Genomic DNA, 15,915 nt, shown 5'->3' with positions numbered 1-15,915 from the left:
ACCATGACCTGACCAGCCAGAAGCTGGTTCTGACCGCCAGTCTTCGAGTGCCTCTTCAGGTACATCAATAGCACTGGTAGAAGACTGAACTTTTAGTAAAAGTTGATCCAATTTAGCCCCTTGGAACTTCGATGCACAGGCTTTGTGCCACTTTGTTTTGATATGAATGAAAGCAGCTTTTATCCTCTTCCCTTCGTTGAGTTGTTGTACCAGATAACCGGCCTCTAGGGAACCAGAACCAGCTTCCGGCTGGTCAGGTCATGGTGGTAACGGTCTCTCAGTATGCGCGCAGATTTCCTACAGCGACGCGCAGGGCCTAAAACGCCTGTGACTCGCGGCCTAATCGTATCGCCCGCCGTCTGATGTACTTTGGAGGCTGCTTCGGCGACTTCAGGGCACGCCCAGGCACTGCGTCGCGATCCTGGTCGCGATCGATCGCGTTTCACGGTATCGTTGCAATATCCTCATTTCCAGGGGCTCGCTGCAAGATGTTATTTGTCCTGGAGTGAGCTCAAGACTGATTGGAAGTACAGATATTTCCCAACAAGCGATGACGCGAGGGCAATAATGGAAGCATAGGCGGCATACCCCGTCAGAGAACATGTCCACTTCCGAATCTTAATGAAATGCTCGTCTCTTTCGTCTTTCATTGTCACGCAATAGGTAGTTGTTGCAATCCGGGACAACAAAGGTATGACTGCACCGAACATTCTCTCTTAATAGGTAAAATAGTATGAAAAGGGCCTAACTATGAATCGCATCTGTTTTCTGAATACAAAATCAGCATCAGCAACCACAAATTATATGGAAACGACACCAAGAACGGCAAAATCCTTCAAGTATAGAATTTCCAAATTTTGAACAATTTATTGAACGATTAACGGCCTATTTACACACCAGAAACTGTTTTAACGTCAATATAACATTTCTAGCATGTAGTGCACGTCAAAATTAGCTGCAATCGACATCCGAAACATCACGCAGGGTTAAAACTATCAAATTCAAAATTTAACCATTATTTTGAAAATACTCCAAATTTGGGGCCTAAGGGTCAGATATACAACTTTTTTAATGCCGCCATTAGCACCAGCGACCATAATTCATTCAAAAACAACCCCTAGAATGCCGAAATTCGTGAATTTTTACAGGTTTAAAATCTTGAACACCCTTTTGAACAAAAGTGTTCAAATTTTGAACCCACACGAAAATTTCGGTGGGTGCTGTGGGTCAAAAGTTTTATTTGGACCTAATAAACATGTGTACCGAGTTTCATGCTTTTGTCACAAAGTGCAGCGTTTACCTCGATATTCAGTTGTACCGCCTACGCTATTCCTGAAATGTATAGTATCACTCGCTGAATTTTACACATACCCCGATAGGAGATGACCTAGTGCTGAATTCGCGCTTTTAATCACGTAGGTAACTGAATCTAATCTCCACCCCGGACACACGGGTGACACCGATTTCCGCAACTTTATTATACGAGGTCGATGCGTACCTAAAAAGTGCATTCGAGATAAGAGGGTCACCTCAATATCTTTTTCATTTGGCGAGATTTATGTGACATTACGTTCTATACGATCAGCACATATTGAAACTTCTGATATCATTTCCGGTTTAATCGGAAAATGGTGCCACTTTTGTTTTTCAAACGCAATGCCTATGTTTTTTATGAATTACTGTTCTAGTTTTATCCTTCATGGTACTCTAATGAAAGGTCTCGACGAAAGGAATTAATTTCTACCAACCATAGCCCTCCTCCTCTTATCGTGATTGGGTATATTCCCTTATACCTCAAGAACGGATTGTCGGAAGAGGGTACACACAAAGGGCGATTGAGACGTCTGCAAGAAATATATCCATTGGTGCTGTCAAAACAAAAGCTATTTCGGTAAAAAAAAATGCGCTTTATCAATTTATAGTTGTATAAGATATTTGCCAAGAGCAATCAATTTGCTGTACAACAAAAAATATGGTTTTGGGCCGCAAACCTTGGACCTACAACCAAAAACAATGCAATATTATTTTTAATAATTTACAAGGGCAGACGCATTTCAATAGAACATTACTTCACTAATAATGTTCAATAAACGGCTTCAGACATGCACGTGAGCCTAAAAAAATTGCGGTGGGTCTATACCTGATTTTGTCATACTTACGCTCTAATGCCGGGTGAGCGCATCTTCGAATACCTACTCTTGGGGGATTCCGAATGCGCGTAACCTTGTTTATGAAAATAGAAAAAATAATCTACAGAGCAGGATCTGTTTTTAGAATTTTAATTTTGTATTCACTATTTTCACTTATATTTTATTCACTTTGTTATTCAAAGTACTTTGTTGGTTGTAATTAAAAGTCAATGTTGTATGTTATGATTATAATGGCGATAAAAGACCAAAGGTGACTATTGTGACTAATAGTGGCCAAAAACCAAGTCTTCGGCCGTTTTGGTATAGACCGTACCCTGTGTGTCCGTTCTTTTTTTTAGTTAAGGTTTATTTAGATTTAGATCCTGTTTTACAAAGAAACCAGAATTGGTTTAAAGTATAGTACAGAAACTTGAAATCCATTTTTTAGTGACGTAGTTGATGAAACATCTATTAGTTGTCCTTCTTTTCTTGACGAAGAAATGGTTGAAACCATAGAATTACCAACCAGTTGAAACAGTGCTTTCAGAATATCTTGATCCAATTATTATAGTCACATAAATATTACAAGTCCACAATTAAAGAAATTAAATGACTAATATAAGTTTAAAGGTAAACATCAATAAATACGCTTAACAGAAGACATACGATTATATACTAGTATAGTTACTATCAGTAAAACACATTTCCATTCAGTGACTATGAGATACATCAAAGCAGAGTAAAATGTAAACCAAACAATCAATCCTCACAGAAACAACCATCCGCGGCGTTATGCAAAATCCAATCTAAATATCTCGTCACTCGAGTGTATACACCTGGATAACCTGGTCGAGCACATCCATTACCCCACGACACCACACCTACAAAAAATTTGAAGTGTAGTATGTTATTTTGAATGCAGACTTTAGCAAAAGTTGGTTAATGCGTTGATGCTACTTTTAATTACTTTGTTATCTTTAAAGACAGATAATACTAAGTCGAATGTGAAGTGTTTCTCAACCTTTTTTCACTGGGGGCCTACCTGTATGTTATTTATCTCTGTGCCCTCCCCCCTCTCGCCGTGTTAGACCGAAGAAGTCTGGGGGGTATGGACCCCGGGAAATTTTTTGAACTTTTAGTAGCTTTATACGCGTTTTTAGACTCATTTACGTCTTTCGCAGACTCCACAAAAATGTATAGAATATAGGCCATTAAATGTGGCATTTCACTATTGTAACCACTTTAGAATTAGATCAAAACTAATTTGAGTTATTTTGTACTTATCAAGAAACCATTTTCAAGCTCATTTTGTTTTGACGCTGAATTTTTTTAAAAAATGCGTCTGAAAGTTAGAGAAAAACTAATCTTTACACACAAAAATAACAAACATTTTCCGGTATCGCGTTTATCAATTGCATTGTGCGTTTGCCATTTATAAACATTTAAATTTAAAGTTGTGATTAGGATTTATTGCTTTCTAGGAAAGGTACGTACACTGAGATAACACAAACAATGATAAGGGGTTAGTGTGGTATAATTTTTGTACTGACCATTTTTGGTAAGTTAATTTAATTTAAATATTTCAGTAAGATATTGTAGAAGCGAATTTTCGTGGCCCACTGAAAGGTTTCCGTGGCCTACTAATATTCTGCTTTTCGTTCGTGGCACCCAAGAAATACGTCATAGGGGGCCATATGGCCCCTGTTGAGAAACACTGATTAATAAATAACGTACCTAAAATAACGCCAAAGTTTCTTTTCTTACACTACGGTCTCATTTGAATGTAAGGTGGGTTGCATAACTATCAGGCATATCAATGCATTGATTTCTAAGAGTACCCGTACCCTTTGGCACAGATTACTGTGGTTAATCTGTGCCTTTGCTATATTTAAGAATTGAACCTAGGAGATTTGTATGTTCGGAAATAAAATTTACGCACTGTACATACCCCTAGTTTATTAGTGGCACACAGTACTTTCTAGGGCTAAGCGATTAGGTTTCATTCCCCTTCGAGATCGATAAATTATATCTCTTATCGATCTAGAAGAGAAAGGGAAACTACCCCACACGTCAAATTGTCCGCGTTTCACTAAATGACTATAGGCTTTTCCTGAAAACGGACGGATTTTACTAAAAGACTACGACATATGCATTGTAGAAAAATTCGCTGTATGGTATATGATCTATTTACACTTACCAATTAATGAATATCGCTTATCCGGCCTTTCTATTATAAAGGGACCGCCACTGTCGCCCTAAAAGTTAAACCAGTAAGTAGAGCAAATGACTGTGTAAAATATGTATACTTGGCAGGAATCTTTTCCTCCAGTTGCTGGATATCCGGCACACATCATATTATCAGATATCATCTTTTCGGAGTAATTAGTCGCTCTACATTCTTCATTACTAATAATGGGCACTTCAACCTCTTGCAGAAGACATGACGGTTTACCCTCTTCTTGAAGTGTACCCCAACCGGCCGCAATTCCTTTTCTTCCCACATACAAATCATCTAAAATTGGCTACCAAAGATATCCTTTGTCTTCCTAACAGACATACCTGTATCCTTGGGAAGGCACACTGGACTAATAGCATCTGTTATCGGTACCCTGTCGTTCAATCTAAGTAGTGCAATGTCGTTGTCAAAATGCAAAAAGCTAAACGCTCCTGTGATTGCACGAATTACGTATCTCGACTCCGGTCGTTTTTTATCATCACATCGATCGTGTTCTCCAAACGTGACCTTAATCATAAACCACATAAATCTGAAAACACCATCAATGTAAGTAAATATTGGAGATGATCGTTCAATACCCCTTAACACAGTGAGCTGCGGTCAAGACGTAGCGGTCGTTAATTAACATTCCACCGCAATAAAACCTATTGAAATATGACAACCTACACATCCATGGAAATTCATTTTGTGCAGTTGTTTGACCACCAACGATTCTGGTAGCATCGTTCCTGACACCACAAGCTGTAAATAAATCGTCTAATTTAACAAAAAATCCTGTTTGGCGATGTAGGTACTGCCTAAATTAAAATCACTATTGCATGAATCATACGACCTTGCTGTTTGCCCATTTGAACCGTAAACAAATATTATTAGCATATTTTATTACCATCTTCAACGAAAAACCAGGTATTGGATTTATTTCGATTGCACACTGCGTTTCTCCTTTTGCATGTATATTTCGAAAAGCAACTTATAGGTAAGAAGCTTTTACCAGGCAATATAATATGTGTACTCATATAGACAAGAAATAGCAAAACCTAAGTGCAATTTGCTATTTGGTTCATTATGGTGTCGAGGCTGGCACCAAGAAAGGAATTTTTTCTGTGCCGTTTAAGAAAAAAGTGGCAAAAAATCTATTTTTTTAATGTACCATAATTTTACACTTTTGCCGTTTATTGACGATCCTCGAGATCGTTTATTATGTTGAATCGCTGTCTGCCCGTCTGTCTGTCTTCGTCTGTCTGTCCGGGTGCAAGTGCATGATAACTTTTGTATTTGCGCAATCCAATTTTCCTATTTGTTAAGATAAGTATTCAAATGAAATTTTGTATGTAGGTACCTCGAATAAAAGTAAAATGGATGCCAAATCAAATATAGTATATTAAGATACAAGTGTATAATCAAGTCTTTAAAGCACGCGCAACGAGTATAAGGGCACGACGTATCTTACAAATGTGAAATGAATGCAAGTATAAATGCCCTTTTTGTAAATCGTTTACGATTACTTTTATAACTTGTTTGATTATTCCATCGTAAGATTTCCCTATTTGTTTATATTATTTTTTACGGTTGGAAGGTTTTTTGTACAAATACAAGTTGTAGATTTTTTATGCGACAGAAAGTCCAATGGATCAGGTCATTGAAAATGTGTAAAAATAGGACTAGATCGTCTTGTGATTTTAAATAAAAGTACTTAAAGTCAATGTAACATTTCTGAAGAGGTGGACCCACGGGAGTTTATTCCCTGAGTAGATTTGTATATTTATTATGAATGATAAACGAAGTGAAACAAAGGATTTTGGTGATTTACTTTATAGAAACGCTTGTCAGAGTTGAGGACGACGAATAATAGGAAGTTCCCTTGGCCGTTAATTCGTGGATAGATACTTTTTTGTCCAAAACTGAAAGGGGCGGTAGTCGTCGATTTGCTTCACATTAATTAATTATTATTTATATTTTTTATCGTCTAGGGTTGAAACATATATCGTCATAAAAATCTAGTCAACCTTATTAGTCAGCGATGGAATAGATAATTAGTAGAGTGACGCTGTGGATATTACAAGCCTAGAACACTATCTTGTACAACAAAAAAACGTTTCTCAACAGAGAGCATGCAATGCATTATCTCTCCAAAAATCAGCAAATAGAAAAGGGGTGCAATTAAATAACAAATGAATAAATTAAGGAAAAGTGCAGTAATTGATAGCAATGTGGCTTTAGAAAAGTGTTTGACATCAAATAATAGTATACCAAGGTAGAGAAGTTTAGTATTATGACCTGAGCACCAAGTATCTCGAGCCGCTTGCGATGTAAGGTGCGAAGGTAATAATAGACTTCTCTACAGTGGGATATATATTATTTTTTTCATTACTATTACTTGAAATTGTTAAGAAGGTTTGACAGAATTTTTTTAATTAATTTTACTGTCAATCAAGTACGTGGAAGTAAAAGTGAAGTAGTCAAGTGTTGTCATTATTCCCTACTAGTGAATAATAATGTCATTATGAAGCACTTTCAAATGCTGCCAAGAAATTCAACTTTAGAAATGAAAAAAGGTTAATAATAGTACATTATATATCAAGGTAGAGAAGTACAGTGTTATTGCCTCAGCGCCGAGGGGTGTAAGGTGCGAAGGCAATAATAGACTTCTCTACCATGGTATATACTATTTTTTTCACTACTAGCACTTGAAATCCTCTAAATTAACATATTATATTGATAAGAGAGTTAACGGTTGGACAGAATTGTTTGTTTCTTAATTTAACATGTCAATCAAGTACGTAGAAGTACAAGTCAAACAGGCCGTATCTTGTTCTGTCATTGAGATATTTTCAAAGAGTAATTTCGTTCGAATTTTTACAAAATGTGATCATTTTAGGTATGTAATTTCTCTGGAAATGGCGGATGGTGGCAATTAGAACTTGTCCAAACGTTTATTGAGCGAAATTTCGGGTTGTGTTTTCTAAAAGTGACAGCGTGACAGTTCTCATTATTGACTACTAGTTAATAATGTCGACATTATTAACCACTTTGAACAAATGTCGAGAAAGCCTACTTTACAAGTGGAAAAAAGGTTAATAATCATGTCATCAGACGCTAGTAGTGAAAAAAAGTCATCATAGGCTAGTAATGAAACAAATATTATTTCGACCCAATACGAAAAATAAAGGTCTCATTGCTAACAAAAAGAGTTCGGGGGTTAGCTTGACTTGGAGATGTGTTCGCATGGAGGGCAATGAGAGATATAGATCGACGTTACTGATCTATTGGCCGAGGGTCCTGGTCAGAGAACCAAGGCGGGATGTGTATCCTAAGTAACATATGTCTGCGCGGCGTAATCCTTTCTTAAATAAGTATGACCCTTCGAGATGTCGTCTCCAACGACGGATTCAACCCCAATCGCCAGCCGGGCGCGAAAGACGACCAGTCAGAGCGAATCTTGCCATGCCATTGCTTTTGCGTAGATTAGAGAGAGACGTTTCTAATAAAAGGTAAGTTTACAGTAGATTTGTCGCATTTTAATAATTAGTTCTAGCCAATTATTAGTCCCCATTTAATTAACTACTTCCCTTGTTTAAAATACCAACTCCCCTATCCTTACAATATTGTATAATAGTATTGAGTATATTCTTTACTCTATGATAATACTTACAGCAAGTACAAGGGGATGCCGGCGTATCATGCCTCGGTGGGGGATAGTTACTATTCCCAAACCCAAGTTTAGCGAGAAAAGTGTCCTTCAATCCTCTTTGTCGAGGTTCACCCTGTAACAAACAAGCATTATGAGTTATGGTTTGAGGTTATTTGGACCGGTAATAGAATTTGCACAGCAGACTAAGTTGCGAACTGCTTTTCCAGCAACTTGTAGTATGTGTACGGCTGTAATTAGAGACGCAGTAGGTAAACACTTAAACAGTAACATTTTTTACGACATACGTCGATGGGTCAAATCTAAGTATATCTGATGCAGGGAGATGAATGAGAACGAAACAATAGCAGATTGGAACTTATGAAGATACAGAAATTACCTAACGGATGACAAGCGCATTACAATACAGCGTCATTGAAAAAGAATACCCTTACATGATAAATGGTCTGCTTCGGGTCGGATGAACATAGTAAGGCGAAAATGGTTTTAAAATAAAGGGGAGTTCACTGTTGGTAGTGGCAATACTACGAGCGGGAGGGCAAAACTTTCCGTCCTCGTGGAACTCCTGCATGGTTCTAAATACTTTTTCGGTGTCGGGATGGTCCAGTAACAGATGGTAACTTAGCCGTTTTTAACAGTTTTATTATCAAATTTGAATTTTTGCTCAACATAGGAAAATTTACACATATGGCGCTTCATAGCGAACGTGAATGAAAATATGTTTGAAATAAGGCGAAAACAAGGTTTCGGGGTAAACAGCTAGTGAGACCGAGTAAAGGAGGTCGCGACGCCGGCAAGGGGGGTTAGCTCGGGGTTAGGGTTGAAAAAATTACACGGCGTCCATCGAGGTAGCTGCCGCAAGAAGCAAAAAATCGAAAATGTTGGAAAAAAAATCCGTCCGTCCATCTGTTAACAAGATAACTCCCGAACTTACAAACGATATAAATATCAACATATAAAAAAATATCCTTATAAAAAATCAAAAATAACTTGTCTGCGGTCTGCGGACCTTGAAACCACTGAATTTTGAGTTTTTCTTTAACCAATACCTATCCGTGTTTGGTACGATCGTAAAACGCAGGGTACCTTTCAGTTGCATTCAGTCAAATACCAGAAATTTGATTGACTCTCTTAATTTTACACCATAGTACACCTCTACAAGGAGGCATTAAACAACCATCAAAGTTTTTAAGAAAGTCCAAAGGGTTTCTCGAACTGTTTGGTTCATACGATGATAAAAATATATCAAATCGAGCTTCATTTTTAAGTTTGTAAAATCTTTCCGACCGTACAATTGACACAAAAATTATCTACACCTAAAATTTGTTCTGTTATATCCGAACACGAACTTATAAATTAAGATGTGTGTAAGATTATTTTTCAATAGAGTGCCGACTTCCAACCAAACATACCCGTACATGATGTTTGATGAAATCATCTTTCCATATGTGGTCATTCCTTAATGCTTTTAACAAGCCTTTTTTCCCTTTTCGTTCTGGCCCGAAAATAACAAAATCGAAAGTTCGGCCCCATATCTGAGCACGTTTTTCACGTTCAGCATCTTTGAATTTGTCAAAAACAAGATCTATTCTGCTTCCCTTGTGCCTGTAAGTCGTGCTTAAAACATACTGAGCCAATTTCCCTAAAGTTGTTGGTGCTTCCCCCAATAAGTGTAGTAAGAAAAACCCATCGATCACGGTGCAGTGAGGGTTTTCGGGTGCAATATTACCTGCCCTTTTTTTTTAGAGCTTTCAGAAGACTAGCTTTTTCCGCTTTATTCATAGTGCCATCGATATGGTATTTATGGCAACGGCGTTAGTGGGAAAGATAAGATACCTATTCATGATATTTAGCTTATTCTCCATATAGTAGGGGAGCTAGCACGAAATCCACTGAACGAGAATGATCAAAATTTTAACCGATGGAGTTCCATTTTGCCCTATCAGAGTATGCTAAAATCGATCGTCTGCCGCCTCAGGTCATACGACTTAGGCTGGTCGTCCACTGGAAGCGAAAACAAGCGGCGTCGAGCTTACGCGACACGGGCGTCAACACGCGACTACGCGCGGCAGATCCTTAATATTGTATTTTAATGTAACCTCGTCCACTGAAAGCAAGTTTGAGCGGGCGGCTATGAGCGTAATCGTGCGCGCGCTACATTTCTGAGCAGAATGGGATTTACGCTCGTAGCCGCTTGACGCATCTGTCTGCAAAAAATATCTGCTGAAAAAGAAAGTACCAAAAAAGGAATTGAAACGAAGAAATCTTCTGATAAGAAGGTGAACAATGCAATGAATCATGGTGATGCCTCAAAAACAAATCAGGGGAAGAGCAAGGACGCTGATAAAACATATTCGAACACTGCACCTGTTGTACCGGTCGAAATGGGGCCTGATGAAGAATTCTTGGAAATAGAAAGAGAAAAAGTGCAGTTGTTTTCTGAGAGTATAGCGAAGAAGAACGTCATGGTTCCATCCAGCATACATCTGTTTCCTATCCATCCCCATCTAACGACGCCTACCCGTCATCTCATTCGTCTTGGATGTCAGGTCAGAGAACTAGACCTTATTCTGATGGAACATCCTACTCATGCAAGAGACATTAGACACTACTCCACTATCGTTCCGCCGGAACAGCCTGCCCCAACAACCACCATCTTTGTTGACTTTGCAAAATGTGAATAATCCTGGAAAGAGTCAGCCCGATGATTCAAACCGTCATGATGATATACTAAAGCACCCTTTTGTTACGTTGCAATAATAAAATTCCTAATGATGATACTAGTATATAATGAAAATGAATTTTTCTTACCGTAGTGCTACACTGAGGCGTTCTTCAGGTGATATAGTTTCTCTGAAGTTAGACTCTTTCCTGATAATTGTTTTTATAGAATTCAAGATTTATAAATAGGTCTGCGGACCCATTCGGTAGTAATAAAAAAACTTCGGAGGGTCCTTTTTTTATTCGCGATGGAGATGATTGAATTCGCCGAGACACGCCCTCTTTTCCAGTATAGGGTTTACCCAATACAATCTTCTTTTTTGAACTTTTTTCCGCCTTCTGTAAGGAGTTTCTAAAAATACCCGTCTTCTACTCTGCATCCATTTCAATATTTAATCGCAAAAAGCAACAATGACTATTCAACGTCGCGCGTCGCTACTACTGTCAGTGAAACAGCTTGCAATGGACGACCCCTGTCGCACAAGATCGCTTATCTTATAGCCGCTTGTTGACGCTCGTATCGCGTAAACTCGGGTACGTGCACTACGGCGCTGTGATACTAGATGATAGCTGAGATCATAGCTGTGCTTTATAAGCGCTTGTAGAATGAATACGGTATAATCAAATGAGCCCGTGCACAGTGAAGGTGTGAGTTAATCGAGTATCCGCACTGTTATACTCGCTTGTATTTTAAGGAATGGATCGTACCATTCTTCTGCGCGCTGAAATCGCGTAAATACGTGTCAAGTGCTCATAACCTCACTATGGATTGTGAAATATTAATAAAAGAAGTGTTTACATTCGTAAATATTCAAAAAAACGGTCAGGATATTGGCGCAACTCTGCATATAGGTGGTGATATTCACCTAATGTAGAACGCTTTGCATTTATTGGATGTACATACATGATATTCTCTAGAAATAACCTTATGTCTCCGTAAAATGTACCATTTTGAGGCCACCGAACAGAAATAATCGTCTTCTTTATATGACATTTTGCAACCGACTGATGGGTATTTCAGCGTTGTTGTGCACACCCCATCAGCGCTTATACTCGACGCTTTCATCTATCATCTATGCTACAATCTCGTATCACAGCTCCGTAGTGAACGTACCCTAAGCCGCTTGTTTTCGCTTCCAGTGGACGACCAGCCTTAAGGCGCTGCGGGTACTTCTTGTGCTACCAATTCTGAAAGGTTGTTTTTCGAGAAAATAAGTTATACACCAAATGAAAACGTTGATAATAGCTCTTAAAAAAATATTTAAAAAAATCGCGGACATTTGATAACTCCGTAAAAAAACAATTCTTAGTCGGTTTTTCACGAACTTTCTACGGATATAACTAGGTTACCGTTGGAAGAATGAAGCTGATTTTTTCTACAGACTAATGATAGGTACAGCCAATGACTATGAGAGTGTTTCTTTTTAAATTTTTTCTCCAATTATAAGATATCTTATAATGTTAAGATAATAAGATAATCTTGTAATTAGAGAAAAAATTTAAAAACGAAACACCGTTAAGTCATTAGTAGTACCTATCATTAGTCTGTAAAAAAAATCAGCTTCATTCTTCCAACGGTAACCTAGTTATATCCGTAGAAAGTTCGTGAAAAACCGACTAAGAATTGTTTTTTTACGGAGTTATCAAATGTGCGCGATTTTTTTAAATATTTTTTTAAGAGCTATTATCAACGTTTTCATTTGGTGTATAACTTATTTTCTCGAAAAACAACCTTTCAGAATTGGTAGCACAAGAAGTACCCGCAGCGCCTTAAGTCGTATGACCTGAGGCGGCAGACGATCGATTTTAGCATACTCTGATAGGGCAAAATGGAACACCATCGGTTAAAATTTTGATCATTCTCGTTCAGTGGATTTCGTGTTAGCTCCCCTACTAATAGATAGTACTAGAATGCTTCCCAACAAATCCCTTTCCATTTTGACCTCTATTACAGTTCCGTCTGATTTTTGACCATGCTCTTATTTTCATACGCAAAAGTTGAAACCTTTTGTCTATTTATTTTTTCTTCTAACCTCAATAGGGTTTCCAAGCATTCGCCAATAAGTTTTTTCCGCAGTTTTTCTCCATTCGCAGCGAACTTTAGTAGAAAATTTGTGGTTCTTTCCGATGCTGACTTACCAGTGTATAAGTTGTACAATCCTTCTTTGTTTGTAGCAGCGCTGAAGAGATTAATATTATTTTGGTTATGATGGAACAGATTTCTAAGATGCGAGTTATCTTTTTTTAACAACGTGCAGTGGGTGATGTGTTCAGATTTCGTCAGATTTAGTCCATAAATTATTTTTTCGACAAAATATTATAACTTACCTATAATAGGCCTGTTAGAAAAAACCATTCAACACTTGGTATACATATTTACAAGGTATTCTCAATTGAGATATGAGTATTCGCGATCTCGTTCTAACGCGTGGTGCCTTGCGCGTCAAGGCAAGATGCAGCGAATGTTTTTAAAAGCGTCTGCCGACATTGGCCATCCGTCTTCCGCAAAACTAAAAACGTTTATAGAATTCATGCTAAAATACAGTTAGTTTTAAGCAAAAAATCGACTCTGTACCTTATCACGAGGTTTTAGCGGAAAATTCGGGAATTTCGGAGGCGTCTGTTGGAAAAAGGCGTTTGCCAAACTCGTCTGCTATGGCGATTCCTTATTTTTCCATATTTTCCGATCTTCATTTCCAAAAAAACAAACATTGTACCCAAAACGAGGTAAGTATATGTTTATTTCGCTATTTTCAAACGCTGCCCCGCATTAGAACGTCCACTTTAGGGATGGCAGACGGGCGTCTATACATGTCATTAACATTGCAGAATCGTATAATTATAGTTAACATTTTCTACCTCATGAGGAGGTAGGTATTTTTCACGCGAGCTCTCGGCGTTGAGTGAAAAATTTCGTTATTCAATGCTCTCGGTCTATATATTTGTTACAAGTTTATTTACAAATAAAATTAATTTTGATTTTTTACTCTCTTCGGCATCTACTCTCGCTCTCTATTAAATGGAAGTAGGGCTGCAGAACTGAATAACACAATCCAGGACACAAATAGGTATAATTGCTAGCTGCCTTTTGATTCAGTTCCCCTCGAAATTCAAATTGGAATAAATTTGTTACCGCAATTCCAATGTTCTACATTTCATTCAAACATCATTTGTTTAATTGTTCAATATTCCTTTATATGAAATATTTTGAATACCTACTGTACCTGTACCATCCGTTGTCCTTTACTACCTACCTACTAATTTATGGCGTAGAGTGGCCGCTAACAAAGTTGTAACACACGAACTGTCAACTGAACATAAAGGAGTACATACACATGTTCCTTATTCTTTGTATAAACATTACACCAACACTAAGAAGGTGCAATGCAATGGAAATTTTGTCGGTATGTTTAGTGTTTTCCATACTAATTTCGCAAATGACAACAATCCCTTCATCCGGATGCCACAACTTTTCCTAGAAAGTATAACGGATTTGTGTCATCAAAAGAATTCTCCACCGAGTGGATAAAAAGAGGTTTAATCAGTAACGGGTATTCTGATCACGTCGTTGTAAAATATGCATCTGATTTGCATTAAACTATACAAAGTCACTTACCTCAATGAGACATATAAGCAAAAAGAAGAGCACGCACTGGTACAGAAAATTCTTTTGTTGTAATAGTGCCATTTTCGGCACTACCCACTAATAACTAAACAATTTCGTTTAGCAACACGGTAGTTTATACAAATTTTCACTTTATCCAATCCAACTGCTTCACAACGAGCTTCTTATAAACAACTGTCAGCACAGCATTGAAACTGGATGAACTCAACAATGTCAAACGGTTCAAAGTCGTAGGTACCTAATTGTTAAAAGGCGTCGATATGCAACTTTAAAATTCTAATGTTGTCCAATTTAGATAGGTAAACCAAAACAACATCATTTTAATCGATTATTTTATGCGTTATTACTTTGTAAATAGTTTTTAAAATTAGATTTTGTAAAAAATTGCACGCTTGATAAGGTGATTTAAAGTACAATGTAAATGAATTATATTCTTTCGGTGGTCATTGACATTCAAACCTGTTCATGTTCATGCCTCTTTAATTAACATGATTGTAGTTGACCCTAGTACCGGTTTTCTTCGATATGCACAATTTTCCTGACTTCTTGGTAAAGTTTCAATTTATCGACTCATCAAACAAGTTTAGCATTCACTGCCAAATTTACGAAACTTCCCGCCGTTGGTAGTCAACGTAAAGTTACCGTTCTACTGGATGATTTGTTAGAATTTACAATTTTGAAAATTTTGTCTGTATCTAGAGGAGTTGTCGTGAAAACTGAAATAAATAGTTCCATAATAGTTCAGGTGGCGCGCATAAAACCTTAATCAAACGAACGTATTTCTACACAAAAGCGTTATCATCAGCAAAAGAACGAACAAACTTGGCACCAAGTTATACGACCTGTTCTGGTAGGTTTAATGGTCTTCCTTTATGATGCATTCAACAGGTGTACCATGTATGCATCTCTGGAATAAAGGTCCCTGAAGTTACTCCTGGAAGTTGAACCAGTTGTTTTAATTTACAATGTATTATAGCTGTTAGTTTTTAGTTGGTTTTCGTTAGTTGTAGCAAGAGGCGTTAGCTTCTCTTTGGTATTATTGTTATAGTAAAATCTAAATTGTCCGGGCGTGCTTCACATTTCCTGTGACATTTGCTTGAATTGTTTGTTCAGAGGTGATTTTCGATAAAGTTGCGTTCTAAGATTGCGTTAGTTTCTCGTTTGTGTTCCCCTTCATTGGTATAAAAATTGAAATTTGTCCGGGAAAACTCACACTTCGCCAAAATTTATCTGAATTGTTAATAGAATTATATACATAAATTCGCCAACGCAAATCACCTCTGAACTAACAATTCAAGCAAAATGTCACGGGAAATGTGAAGTAATCCTGGACAATTTTGATTTTGCGATAAGATCTGTACTAAATAGAAACCAACGTCGTTCTTGCCAAAACTAATCAAAACCAACTTATAACAGGTATATTATAAATTCACACAATTGAATCAATTTATAGCAACTCTACGGAACTTTGTGCACCAATCCTAAGCCTTTTACGCCTTTGTTACTGGAAAAATCAAAATTTTATACTAACTTGCTAACATATAAAAACCGAGTT

General features: G+C 37.5%; 1 protein-coding gene across 1 annotated transcript; it reads right to left on the bottom strand.

Moving 5' to 3' along the window:
- Positions 1-2,362: 2,362 nt before the first annotated feature.
- On the bottom strand, positions 2,363-14,664 carry LOC116165078 (trypsin-1-like). The gene is made up of 7 exons (XM_031479358.1): positions 14,352-14,664; positions 8,018-8,129; positions 4,944-5,106; positions 4,689-4,894; positions 4,436-4,641; positions 4,327-4,384; positions 2,363-3,010 (listed from the first exon to the last, which is right to left on the bottom strand). Exons 1-7 carry the CDS (start codon positions 14,421-14,423, stop codon positions 2,889-2,891), a joined length of 939 nt encoding a protein of 312 aa, XP_031335218.1. The 5' UTR covers positions 14,424-14,664; the 3' UTR covers positions 2,363-2,888.
- Between the last annotated feature and the right edge of the window lie 1,251 nt (positions 14,665-15,915).

This window comes from Photinus pyralis, unplaced genomic scaffold (assembly GCF_008802855.1).
Source record: "Photinus pyralis isolate 1611_PpyrPB1 unplaced genomic scaffold, Ppyr1.3 Ppyr1.4_LG2, whole genome shotgun sequence".
Classification (NCBI taxonomy): domain Eukaryota; kingdom Metazoa; phylum Arthropoda; class Insecta; order Coleoptera; family Lampyridae; genus Photinus; species Photinus pyralis.
Note: the sequence above shows the minus strand (reverse complement) of the source record. Positions and strands in the feature narration are given on the sequence as shown.

Excerpts from the sequence above, each read along its gene's own strand:
- LOC116165078 (XM_031479358.1), bottom strand. The coding sequence starts at position 14,423 with ATGGCACTATTACAACAAAAGAATTTTCTGTACCAGTGCGTGCTCTTC. Across the intron at positions 8,130-14,351 it reads TGCTTATATGTCTCATTGAG|GGTGAACCTCGACAAAGAGG; the intron begins GTAAGTGACTTT and ends TGTTTGTTACAG. Across the intron at positions 4,895-4,943 it reads GCAGCTCACTGTGTTAAGGG|ATTTATGTGGTTTATGATTA; the intron begins GTATTGAACGAT and ends TGGTGTTTTCAG.